The 13,482-nt window shown below is 39.2% G+C and overlaps 1 protein-coding gene across 1 annotated transcript in view; it reads left to right on the top strand.

Moving 5' to 3' along the window:
* The window catches only part of LOC132104838 (serine/threonine-protein phosphatase 6 regulatory ankyrin repeat subunit B-like), an 86,722-nt gene that overhangs the window by 42,939 nt on the left and 30,301 nt on the right, over positions 1 to 13,482 (top strand). The window contains exons 10-17 of the mRNA XM_059510369.1: positions 290 to 391; positions 2,612 to 2,710; positions 6,982 to 7,110; positions 7,211 to 7,339; positions 7,411 to 7,527; positions 8,126 to 8,224; positions 10,513 to 10,713; positions 10,792 to 10,890. Of these exons, the coding sequence (XP_059366352.1) occupies positions 290 to 391; positions 2,612 to 2,710; positions 6,982 to 7,110; positions 7,211 to 7,339; positions 7,411 to 7,527; positions 8,126 to 8,224; positions 10,513 to 10,713; positions 10,792 to 10,890 (975 nt within the window). The remainder of the gene's footprint in view (positions 1 to 289; positions 392 to 2,611; positions 2,711 to 6,981; positions 7,111 to 7,210; positions 7,340 to 7,410; positions 7,528 to 8,125; positions 8,225 to 10,512; positions 10,714 to 10,791; positions 10,891 to 13,482) is intronic.

Below are 13,482 nucleotides of genomic sequence, written 5' to 3'. Positions count from 1 at the left end.
AAGGGTCATTCATTATTAAGAAATACAACCATATTATAAGATGTTATAGAATAATTATTTTCACCCATGCATGTTTTTATATATTCTATGGAACACAAAAGGAAAACATTTGAAGGTTTTTTGAAGTAGCAAGCTTTGATTTCAGGTCCAGTAAAGTTTGGGCTGCATCATTATGCAAATTATAGCTGTTTTGCAAAGTGTAAAAAGACTCCAGGATGATTTATGAGTTTATAAAATTTTACAGCGAATGAAAGGAAACCATTGGTTCATGTGTGTATCTTTTATAAAGGCGAGGGAAACCCCTCTGCACATCGCAGCCAGAGTGAAGGAAGGTGAACAGGTGGCTGAATTGCTTCTGAAGAGCGGAGCCAATGTGAACGCAGAGCAGGAGGTCAGTCAGAAGAGGAGCGTCACAGCTTCACTGTGTCAACAGAGACATTAAAGGGTTACTCCACCCCAAAATGAAAATTTTGTCATTATTCACTTACCCCCATGTCTTTCCAAACCAGTAAAAGTTTTGTTTGTTTACAGAACACAATTTAAGATATTTTGAATGAAAACCGGGAGGCTTGTGGCTGCCCATAGACTGCCAAGTAACTTATACTGTCAAGGTCCAGAAAAGTATTAACCCTTTGAAATAGATCAACGCGGATATGCGTTTTGTGGCATCTTCTCCTGATAACCCCCGAAAATAATTTAAATTACACTTTCAGTTTTGATCGTACAGACTAGAGCAACACATCAATCGAATCTATAAAGGGTCTACTTTTATTTGTATACACACATAATAACAACAAAACGTTGTGCATTTATAAAATAAAGAAAACAAACAGGGTGCGTTGTCTGCTGCCTTGGTTCTGCGTGATCTTCATTTAGAAATGTGTCATTAAAATGAACTGTAACTCAGCAAATAATCAACAAAGAGATATGAGAGATATATATCTATAGAAAGCTTGCCATGTCTACTTTTAAACTAAGCAAATCTTACCGAATACAAATATTCGGTGATAAAGTAATCCATATGAAAACAATGCAATGTCCAGTCTTTCAGTAGAAAATGTGAAGCTTGCGGCGTGTAAATGCCCACATGAAAGCAAACAAAGCAGTGAGTCTGTTTAAGATCCTGTACATAATTCACCCCAAAAGAAGTGCTGAGAGGAATAAGATTTGGATTACCTCAGAAAAAAGAATGAAATGGCTTTATCCAGCAGAGATCAAAAACATGAGTAAGTCTTTTATTATTATTATTATTATTATTATATAGTTATAATAATATATTATATAGTAAATATATATAGTATATAGTTGCATTTGATAAAGCAGTAATATTGTGAAATATTTTTACTATTTAAAATAACTGCTTTCTATTTGAATATATTTTAACATTGAATTTATTCCTGTGATCAAAGCTAAATTTTCAGCATCATTACTCCAGTGTAACAATATACACTATACCATTCAAAAGGTTGGAGTCAGTATGTATAGAAATTAGAACTTTTATTTAGCACACACATGATGATATATACAGTAATCATGTTACAAATGAGGCTGTTCTTTCAATTCATAAAAAAAAAAATATTCTTACCTCTTTATTATATAACATTAATAATAATAATAATAATAATAATAATAAATGTTTTTTTGAGTAGCAAATCAGAATATTAGAATGATTTCTGAAGGATCGTGTAACTGGAGTAATGATGCAAAAAATTTATCTTTGAAAATCAGCTTTGATTGTTCCTAATAAACTGTTTAACTGCACTCGCGAGTGAATCTCAAGTTATTTTGTGGGATAATTAAATATATTCTAAATAAAATACAAACATAAAAATATATACATTTTTATCTATTTTATCTATTATGCTATTAACATATTATAATAGCCCAGTTTGTACTAAATACAACGTTTTCAGAATTTAGCCATGAATCAAAACCTCTCCAGGCCCCCAAAACCCTCTTGACCTCACAGGGTTAAAGACATCATCAGAACAGTCCATCTGCCATCAATGGTTCAATCTGAATTTCATGAAACGATGAGAATACTTTTTGTACAAAAAAACTTTACTTTTAAAGTTTTTATTCAACGTAGCACCATTTTGGAGAACATCCGCCTAATGCAAGAAGCCCTTCTAGATAAGATAAGCTGTATTCATTTAAATCAAAGCGTAAATACACGTAGTAAATGTATCCTAGACGCGCAGCTGACACAGAAGAGTGTAAGCTGCTTGTGTTCAGTTGAGATTCTCCAAAATGGCGCTACAGTGATGCGGAGAGACACAGAGAAGACAAATTGTTGAATAAAGTTGTTATTTTTGTTTTCTTCACGTACAAAAAGTATTCTCGTCGCTACATAAAATTAAGATTGAACCACTGATGGCAGATGGTCTATTCTGATGATGTCTTTCATACTTTGTAACAACAGTGTAAGTTACTTGGCAGTCAAAGGGCTAGACAAAAGCCTCCTGGTTTTCATCCAAACTATTTTAAATTGTGTTCCAAGATGAACAAAGCTTTTAAGGGTTTCTAACGACATGGTGGTAAGTGGTTAAAGACAAAATTTTCATCTTGGGGTGGAGTATCCCTTTAAAACAAAATTTTCCTCTCTGCTCAGAATGGAGAGAGCGCTATGCATGTAGCCGCGCGTCACGGTGCTCTGCAGATGATACGAGCGCTGATTCAGGAGGGCGGAGACGTGACCTGGAAATCTAAGGTACTTTATTAAACATTAGTCCTGGAGAAATACTGTATTTTAAAGTGAGAAAATACAACAACAGCAAATTAAATAAGAAATTATACGATTAAAAAATGTACTTATTAATATAACATTAGTTATTAATATTTATTATTTTTTGTATTATTTTATTCATGAACTAATGTTAACTTTTGCAGTTTTAATGTTAAAAATGTGTTAGAATATGTAAAAAATAACATTAAACAAGATTAATAAATGCTGGAAAAGTACTGTTCAAATTTGTTTGTTAACAATTGCATTAACTAATCGTCCTTTTGGAATTATAAGGTTCTATCTGACATTTTTGTCAAAATTTAGTTATTCCTATATTGTTATTCTGTGACAACTTATTTACATTATGTGATTAGATTTGTTTTATGTTGTATACATTATGGGATTTTTATTTAAAAAACAATAAGGTTCTATCTACACAGTCGAATGGAATGCAAAAACTTTGAAGCTCAATATCTCGAAACTACTTGGAATGCAGATAGAACATTGTAATTCCAAGGGGACGTAATGTTATAACACACATGTTCCATAAAAACTAAAAACTGTAATCAAACAGTTGGTGGTAACCATTGACTTCCATGGTAGGAAAATAAATACTATGGAACTCACTGGGAACTACCAACTGATTGATTACTAGAAATCTTCAAAATATCTTATTTTATGTTAAACATAAGAAAGCAAATCATACAGTTCCCTTTCAAGGGAACTTCGAACTGAGTCCTCTAGGGGCCGCTATGGGGAGCACCTCGTCATGACCCGTGTTTGAAGCATACATTGAAAAAACACCAACGAGTTGGCCGGCGACAGCCCCTGACGTCACTACAGGCGCGACTACTGATAAATAGGTGCCAGGAGAATACGTCACTCTCTTCTTCGTCTTCACTGACTGTTATGTTTGAAGCGTGCATCTGATAGAACTGGTAAGAGTGATCTTTCACTGTCTATCATGGCGACTACTAGCAAACTTTAGACAGTGTGTGTATCCATGTCTGCGTTATTTGACAACCGATGACACGCACAATCTTTGCGTCTTTTTTTGGCTGAAGAGCAAACACAAAATGTCTTTGAGAATGCATTCTGCATGCATTGTGAGCGTTTTTTCATTGAAAAAGCACCGCTCTCGTTCGTCTCTCTTTCCGAGGAAAAAAGAAAAAAAGGGCAGCCAACTGCTTCCCGTGGGTCAGGACCCACCACTGCTGAGGAACGGAGGAGAATGAGATTGTGAGGATCCCAGGTGGATCTGGCTGAGTTTAGAGAGATGCGTGAAAGCAGCTATGAGAGGATGCCCCCCTGTAGAAAGAGCTTTCTTTCTGCAGAGGACATGACCTCCCATAATCTCCCTCCTTGCCATCTAAACCCCTTCAGGATACATCTCGCTTTAATGGCAAGGCATATGCAGCAGCAGGTCAGGCTGTGGCTTCATTACACACAATGGCAGTACTACAAGCATATCAGGCTGATCTGCTAAAAGACCTGAAAAGGGCAGGGCCTTTCTCCTGATCAGGTAGCCAAGCTGTGCCACACCGCAGATCCATCTCTCCATGCTACCAAGCAGGCTGCCTCCACAATGGGCGGCCATGGTGGGAATGTAGAGACATCTGTGGGTGAACCTGGCAGACATCAGGAAGAAAGAAAAGGCTTTCTTCTCGATGTTCAGGTTTTGCCTGCTGAACTTTTCGGTACCTCTGTTGAGATGGTAATCCAGATCTTCAGGGAGGTGAAGGTGCCCTCAGCTGCTTTCAGATCCTTTGTTCCACGAAGGTCCAGGTTTGTGCCCCAACAACATAGGGGTCCTGGTCCGTCTCGATCTGAGGATCAGAGACGGGCACAGAAGGCTAGTGTCGTGACTCAAGCTCCTCCCCCGCCTGCAGGTAGGGGTAAAAGGAATCATGGGTCACGGGGAGGTAGGCAAGACCTAAGGGATGTGATCCAGATGAGGCATCAGTGTTCTCGTCTGAATCAGAGTGATACTTAGTATCTACTCATTCTCTTTGGGGTTTTTTACATCTTCCCTTATCCTCCCCTTCCTAATTCCCCTTTAACCACCAGCTCTCCACCTGACTGAGGTTAGGTGGGAACTTCTTGCATAACAGTCTCCTATGCTGGACAAATGATGTTTCCGTTGGTTCTATGTTCATAGTAACCAACTTACTGATGGTCCAGACTAAATGGAGTCGCCCCTTGAGCGGGGCTCAATTGCCCTGATTGGGTATGATAGCCCTGATTCCGGTTTCATGTTTCCGGTATCAGGTGGCCAGAACACAGGTTTCTGCAGGAGCCTTCTTGATCATCAGGCCCGGCATGGCACTGCAAGGAATTTCATGGATGTCCAGCCAAGTCACCCTGAGGGGCTTCCTGGCCCCTTGGTTGTTGCTGACGCATCAAGCGGGAAGTGTAGGTGGCAGATACGGAAGTTTTCTTGTATATGCTGCCTCAGGTGATGCTCCCCTTGGGCTTTTGGGCAGTTCTGGTGGTAGTTTAGCAGCGCTCCCCTTTAACAAGAAGGGTCGCCTATAGGTGCTCTACTCTCTTTCTGAATTCGGAGTTCTCCTCTCATGTGAGATTGAGTTCTCTGTTCTTTCCCCAGAGCGCTCCAGCATTATTTCCACAGATCGAGCTGATGACTCTCAAACATATTGTTTTGGGATGCACCATTCCATCTATGAGCTGCTCTATCAGAGTGCCACAAGAGCCCCCTCCTTAGATCAGTATTTAAAATCCATGTTATGGTAAGTGTGCACATGATGTCTTTGCGCACTTTCTGAAATCTGCACTGTGGTAAGTTCGCACGCTAGTGCTCTGCGTTCTTTCTAAAAACCTATATGGTGAGAGCTTCACGCGGTTGCTTTGTGCCCTTTCTTGAGTTGGTAAAAGCCCCATTCATCTTGGGCGCCACTCCACCTATGTATCCTCGGAGACCTATCTAAACAGGGTGTTGCTATCTGTTGAGACAGCTCCTTCAGCAAGCTTATGCAAGAGCAAGTGGTAGCCCCTGTGTGACAGGCAAGACTTAAAATGCTAGGTTCTTTGTCGTATCCCTTTAAAGGAATCTTCCTTAATTCCAAGCCTTCAGCTCTACCCCGGTCCGAGGCCCTAACGAGTAGGGTGGGTATGTAGCCTAGGCCTTTGGCCATAAGGTGTAATGTCATGGACAGTCATCTAACGTCCCAGGGGTAACTCCCATGGAAATGGTAGAGTTGGTACTAAGTGTTTGCCATGATTCTGGTCTGCACTCCCCTCAGCATGGCGGCGTGGGTATACTGTTCCCCATAGCGACCCCTAGAGGACGCAGTTCAAAGTTCTCTTGAAAGGGAACATCTCAGGTTACAAATGTAACCATGGTTCCCTGAGTAGAGAATGAGACACTACATCCTCTAGATCCCTGCCATGCTTTGGATGCAAGCTTCAGATGAAGAAGTGAATGACGTGTTCTCCCATCAGGGGCTGTCGCCGGCCAACTCGTTGGTGTTTTTTCAATGTATGCTTCAGACACGGGTCACGAGCAACCCCTAGAGGACACAGTGTTTCATTCCCTACTCAAGGAACCATGGTTACATTCGTAACCTGACACAGTTTGGAACGACATGAGGGTGAGTAAATGATGACAGAATTTTCATTTTTGGGTGTTCTATACCTTTAACACAGATATAATAAAAATGTACTGTATTTTGGTAATTCATTCTTTATATTTTGTTAATATTTATTAATTTAACCCCAACTTTAACCCAAACTCTAAAATGTATTTATATATTTAGTAAAAATGTTCTGTTTTTTTGTTGTATTATTTAATATTTATTAATTATGCCCCCAACTTTGAAAAATCCATAATAAGATTTATTTATTTATTTATTTAAAATGTCATATTTGATATTTTATATATTTTTTATTGTATTCTGTATATTTTGTTTATATTCATATTTAATTAATTCAACCCCCACTTTTGAAAAAGGCATACTAACATATATATTTTTATATGTTTATATATTTATTTTATAACATTTTCTGTTCAAAAGATACTTATGTTAAGGTTTTTTTATTCTTTATGTATTTTTTTTTATTTACTATCAACTTTAAAAATAGCCATACTAAGATTTATTTATTTATTTGGATTTTCACACTTTTTGTCTTCTCTTGTAGGTGATCTAATTTAGTTTGACTTTGCAGTCACTTGGATTAACTTTTTGGAATTCTATATCTATATTATCTAAGTCTGAATCTGTAGTATTATTTTTGTGAAGGTTGGTGAAAACCCTCTCCACGTTGCGGTGCGTCACTGTCACGCTCACGTGGTGGAGGAGATTTTAAACTCTCTGAGCAATGAGAGAAGCCGTCAGGAGGCAGAGCTCTGTGTGCGTGAAGGGAACCAGGTTAGACTCACAGATCAAAGAGAACGACATGATTAACTACAAAAGCACTTGAGACAAATTAAGCCCAGCATGATTTTGTTGTGTTTGGTGCCCCCTGCAGAAGGGCGAGACGTCACTGCACCTGGCAGCCGAGCTCAGGAGCGACGCTGTGCATCAGGTGGGCGAGGACACCTGCATCATTAAGATCCTAATGGAGCATCATGCTGACGTCACCGCTGTCACCCGACAGGTGGGTCTTGTACTGTTTAACAACAGACATTTTCACATAAAACTGGTATTGTGAACCTGTTGTTTGTTCAGAGTGGAGAGACACCTCTTCATTACAACGCCAGGGTGGGAAACACTGCCGTTCTTCAGGAGATGCTCAGTAACGTCCCCTCCAACCAGCTCCAGACCGCCATCAACAAACACGCCAAGGTACAAATCAACAATTAATCTGCCTCACATCTCAGAAAGATCTCGGAGTGATCCGACACTGAATAGACTCAAATGTTTTCTTAGTTACCAAGGCAACATATCTAATTTATTAAGTTTTCATCCAATATTTGTATTCTATTTTATTTAGTTTTACCAAAAATATTTATAATAGTTTTAGGTTGAGTTAGCGGTAATAACTCTGGATTCAAACTTTCTTGAATGTTTTTTTTTTAAATAGTATTTAACTTTAAATCATTTTTATTTTATCTATTTTTAGGTTGCATTTTATTTTTGTTTTACTCGTAGTTCAGTTTCAGGTTATTTATTTCCAGTTAGTCCTTTTAGTGTTTCATTTTTAAATTATTTCAGTTAGTTGTCAGGGCAACATATAAAATTTTTATTTACGATTTTAAAATACGATTTCAGCTTCTTTAAAAAAAAAAAAGCAATTATTTAACAAAATTGTATTTAATATTTTTAGTTTCAGATTTAGTTAACAATAATAACCCTGAATGCATACATGTACTGTCAGCTCCACTGTAAGCAGTTTGGTCCATTAGTGTTTAATTGTTGGTCTGTGTTCATATGTGTCGTACAGAACGGCTGGTCACCGCTGCTGTTGGCTGCAGAGCAGGGTCACACAGAGGTCGTGAAGATCCTGCTGCAGAACAATGCCAGAGTGGATGTGTTTGATGAGGTTAGAGAGACGATTAATTACTGAAGCAGATTATTTCTGATGCGTTTGGATCAGTGCTATTTATTTACTGTTATGAATTAGTTTTACTTTAATATTTTCACTTTTCATTTTAATTTCACCATAGGTTTTGGTAATTTTATTATGTGCTTCGTTATTTTTATTATGTTTTAGATTTTTATATATTTCTTGTTTAGCTTTCATTTATTTTTCTCATTTATTTGATTTTATGTTATTTTAATTTTATTTATTAATTTACATTTTTTAAATGCTTAAAGCATTTATTAATCTATTTAATGTAATTTTTTCTTTTAATGTAAAAAATCTTGTTGATTGATATCACTTTCAAGTTCATGAGTTCACCTACCAATGGTATGAGAGGAGCAGCTTTAACTTTCAACCAAACTAACATTATTAGCCAACCAGAATGTTTTTCTCTTATAGACAGGGATGCAGCCCTGATGAATGGAGAATCGTGACAAAAAGCTGCGAGGCGCAATGGTCAAAGATATCGGTCTAGGGAATATTTACGTAGTAAAGCTAATTATAAAACAGCGGAGCTTTGTAAACAGCTCAGAGTAATCATCTCATCTCCCTAAGAACTATATGATTGCCAGAACAAATTTTCCGGGATTTTTGAAAAGGTCCTGTTTACACATTACTTAATTTACCAGTGAAGACGGTATGTGTGAAATTGGCTAAACTCTTCATCTGTATATGCTGTGAATGTGAATTAATGTTCATCTGGAAAAACAGTGTGTATTATCTCACTAGATTTGTAACATAAATAATTTATAAACCTTTGCCAACACAGGAGAATACATCAACCTGTGTATTACAGTATGTCATTCATTCATACATCGCTATTTAAAATTAAAAGTTTCTGCATGTGATCAAATATTAAAATTGAATGGATTAAAACATTGTTTAATCACGCTGTGAAGTGAAACGTCACCCGGCTGTTGTCACACTTTTTTTATTTGCTCTTATACATAATGTACTTTGTTGGTTATGTTCATATTACGTATATGCATATTACATTATGTATTATAGGTAACAGTGTTGTTCAATACAATCATGTAATTTCTTGGTATTGATATTTTATTTGAACCAATTATTATTGCCCTGTCATTAGTTTTTATATAAATAGTCATACTAAAGCCTGGTTTACACTTAGGTCTATTTGTGTTGCTAAAAAATATCAGATTACTCAGTTGTCAAAATAATCAGTAGATTACTTGATTACCAAAATAATCACTAGTTAGAGACCCTAGAATAATTAAAATATTTCTAAATACAACTGCATTGATTTACTTTTTTTAGTTAAAAAACAATTTTTTTGTCACTGAAAAATTCCTAAAAATAGTATTAAAATATTGGCATGTTCTAGTGAACCAAACAATCTGTATTGTCATACAGCGTTCATATGTGGCTCTATAGCTTATAATTTTCCAAGTGTATGATACAGCTTTCATTCGTTAGGCCAACCATATATTCATGAAAAAGAAAATCAGTTTGAATAAAGAAAGCAATATCTTCGCCATAGTATCCTTTCAAATGCATGCTTTGCATGTGCTGCCCCGCTCCCAGAAAAAAGTTCAGGATTTTTTTTTTGTGCAATATTGTGTTCATTAGATGAATCACATTCAATTATGAATGCGGTATTGCGTAGCTTGTCAGTGTAAGTGTTTTTATTAATGCCATTTATGTTTTTGTTAATATAGCACATAGCAATAGTCAACTAAATCAATGTAACATGGCAAAGATGAATGCATTTTTGGAAGTTGAATGTCAGGGAAATGTCATTTTGGAATCTCTGTGGTCTACTGTACTGATGTTCATGTTCCTGATCATGATGAAACTTTCTTTTATTGTTGTAATTAAATTATAGCAAACAAGATGACCCGCTGAATTCATTTTAGAGGCGATGACTGATGAATGTATTTTTAGTCCAGTGCCTGTATATAAGATTAGTTTTGACCAAGTTCAGAGTCATATGTGGATCAACTTACTTTGTTTTGTATTTTCAACAGTTCAACATTATGAAAAATAACATTCATAAACATTCAATGGATTGTTGGAAAAATATATATATATAATAAAAAAAACTATCATGGATTTATTGCATTTCGGGAAAAATTATAAAATTTTATGATTTTTGTGATATAATTGCATTTTATTTAGAGACTCTGAGTTGTAGGTTTTTTATGGATCTGAATCTCTGAATATCTGTGTCCTAAGGAACTGCTTCAAAAATAATGTATTGATTTTTTTATATGAAATCTCATCAGGAGGGGAAGGCCGCCATTCATCTGGCTGCCGAACAAGGTCATCAAGATATTGTGGACACCCTGCTGGCCCATAAGGCCTTTGTGAACAGCAAGACCAAACTGGGCCTAACGCCTCTGCACCTCAGTGCTCAGAGCGGCTCTGCGCAGCTCGTCAGGTTACTGGTGGAAACCCATCAGGCCAGTGTTGATGCTCTCTCTCTGGTAAGAACTGAAAGCTCTGTGCAGATAAAATATGATCTTAAACCCAGAGATATTAAACTGAACAGCTCATTTTCACAGAGAAAGCAGACGCCGCTGCATTTGGCAGCCTTCAGCGGACAGCTGGATGTTTGTAGCAGCCTGTTAAACCTGAAAGCTGACATCACTGCTACAGATATTGTGAGTGCAATGAGATGCATTATAATGCATTAACTAATATGAATAAATGAAAAATTAATGTAAAGTGTTACCAAAATAAACCTTAAAATATTTTAATCAAACTTTCTATGTTATGATAAAACCTGTTTATATAATATTTGAGTTAAAACAGGAACAATTATTTTGAATTATCATCTTTATAGCAGTTTAGTTGTTTAGAACTTCAATAATAATAATAATAATAATAATAATAATAATCATCATCCTACTATTGTTACGGAATACCACAGGAGGCTGAGGATAACAGAAAGACAGTTTATTTAGGCACAAGCAGAGGAGCAGGTAGTGCTGGATAAAGTGATGTTGTGGAAGGCAGTGATGAATGGATCCGTTGTAGAGGGGTAGAGACGTTGAAGAAGGGAGGTGTACCACACACACGCACGGAGATGACTGGGAAATTCTGGAGATCGCTGGAGAGAGGTAAGTAGAGATAGAGTTACTGGAACTGGTTCCAGGATTTCTGGTGGCCATGGCAGAAAGTACGGAGGAAGCGTCCAATCTCCTGAACCTTCCTCTGAGTCTGCCTGTTGGATTGGGGATGGTATCCGGAGGACAGACTGATGGCCACACCTAGGAGCGAATGGAATGCTTTCCATACCCAGGAGATGAAGTGAGGACCTCTGTCTGAGACGATGTCTTCTGGAATGACGAAGTACCTGAAGACATGGTTAAACAGTAACTCGGCCGTTTCCATGGCCGTGGGCAGACCTTTCAGGGAGAGAAGACGACATGATTTAGAAAATCTGTCCACAATGATTAGAATGCAGGTATTATTATCGGAAGGAGGAAGATCAGTAATAAAGTCCACCCCTAGGTGTGACCACGGGTGATTAGGGACGGGCAGAGGATGGAGCTTGCCTTATGGTAGATGGCGTGGGCTTTTAGAGATGGCACAGTCTGTACATCCGTTCACGTACCTTCTGACGTCAGAAGCCATGATGGGCCACCAGAAGCATTCCCTTAGCAACGAGAGGGTTTCATTGACCCCCGGGTGAACAGTGCCAAGAGATGTGTGAGCGGAGTGAATAAGTGGAGTGCGCCGTGTCCTGGGGATGTACTGGTGTCCCGGTGGGCAAGACGGCGGGGTGTTGGTAGTAGAATTGGAGGAAGGAAGGGTCTCGGCAGACCAGGTAATGGGGCTGATGATTACTTTTTCCGGAAGTATAGTTTCTGCCTCTTCTAGGTTTACTTCGGGGGCATGACACCGGGACAGGCCGTCAGCCTTCACGTTCTTAGCCCCTGGGCTATACGAGATGGAAAAGTGGAAGCAGGTGAAGAATAGCGCCCAGCGGGCCTGTCTTGGATGTAGCCTCTTGGCGACCCGAAGATATTCAAGGTTCTTGTGGTCAGTGAGAACCAGAAAGGGGTGTTTGGCTCCCTCCAGCCAATGCCTCCATTCCTCCAGGGCCACCTTGATGGCCAGCAGCTCACGGTTGCCGATGACATAATTTACCTCCGCCGGGTTGAGCTTCCGGGAGAAGAAGGCGCATGGGTGGAGGTGACTGGGATTCCCTTGCTGCTGAGATAAGACCGCTCCCACTCTGGTGGTAGAGGCGTCGACTTCTACAACGAAGGGTCGATTGGGGTCAGGATGGACAAGGAGTGGAGCTGTCGTAAAGGCCCTCTTGAGGGAGTTGAAGGCCTTTGTGGCGGCTGGAGTCCAGGAGTATGATTTGGGTTTATTCTGGAGGAGGCTAGTGAGAGGGTTGGTGATGGCACTGTAATTTTGGATGAAACATCTGTAGAAATTGGCAAAACCAAGGAATCATTGGAGTTCTTTGATGGTGGTAGGAATGGGCCAATTTCTCACAGCATTTACCTTCCCCTTGTCCATCCGGATGCCACTGCTGTTGATGTTGTAACCAAGGAACTGCACTGAGGGCTGATGGAAGGAGCATTTCTCAGCCTTTAGATAGAGCTGAAAGGCCCTCAGGCGTTGCAGGACCGCCGCAACGTGGCGATGATGTTCCGCTATGCTTCGTGAGTAAATGAGGATATCATCAATATAGACGAGGACGAACTTATGGAGAAACTCCCGGAGCACCTCATGGATGTAATCCTGGAAGACTGAGGGGATGTTAACAAGTCCATACGGCATCACACAGTACTCATAGTGGCCCGTAGGGGTGATGAAGGCAGTTTTCCACTCGTCCCCCTCACGTATCCGGATGAGGTTGTAGGCGCTGAGGAGGTCCAACTTGGTGAAGACAGTGGCACCACGGAGATGTTTCAGGGCAACTGGGACAAGGGGAAGTGGATAGCGGAACTTAACAGTTATATTGTTCAGAGCCCGATAATCGATACAGGGTCGCAAAACTCCGTCCTTCTTCTCCACAAAGAAGAAACTTGAAGCAGTAGGGGAGGTAGATGGACGAATTTAACCCTGAGCCAGCGTCTCCTTTATGTACTCCTCCATGGCCTTCTCCTCCGGGATCGACAGGGGATAGATCCTTCCTTCCTTCACCCGGAAGCAGATCGATCGCACAGTCCCACGGCCGATGTGGAGGCAGCTTGGAGGCCCGTTTGGGGTAGAATACATCACTGAAGGGGGCG

This window comes from Carassius carassius, chromosome 25 (genome assembly GCF_963082965.1).
Source record: "Carassius carassius chromosome 25, fCarCar2.1, whole genome shotgun sequence".
In the NCBI taxonomy this organism is placed as follows: Eukaryota; Metazoa; Chordata; class Actinopteri; order Cypriniformes; family Cyprinidae; genus Carassius; species Carassius carassius.
Note: the sequence above shows the minus strand (reverse complement) of the source record. Positions and strands in the feature narration are given on the sequence as shown.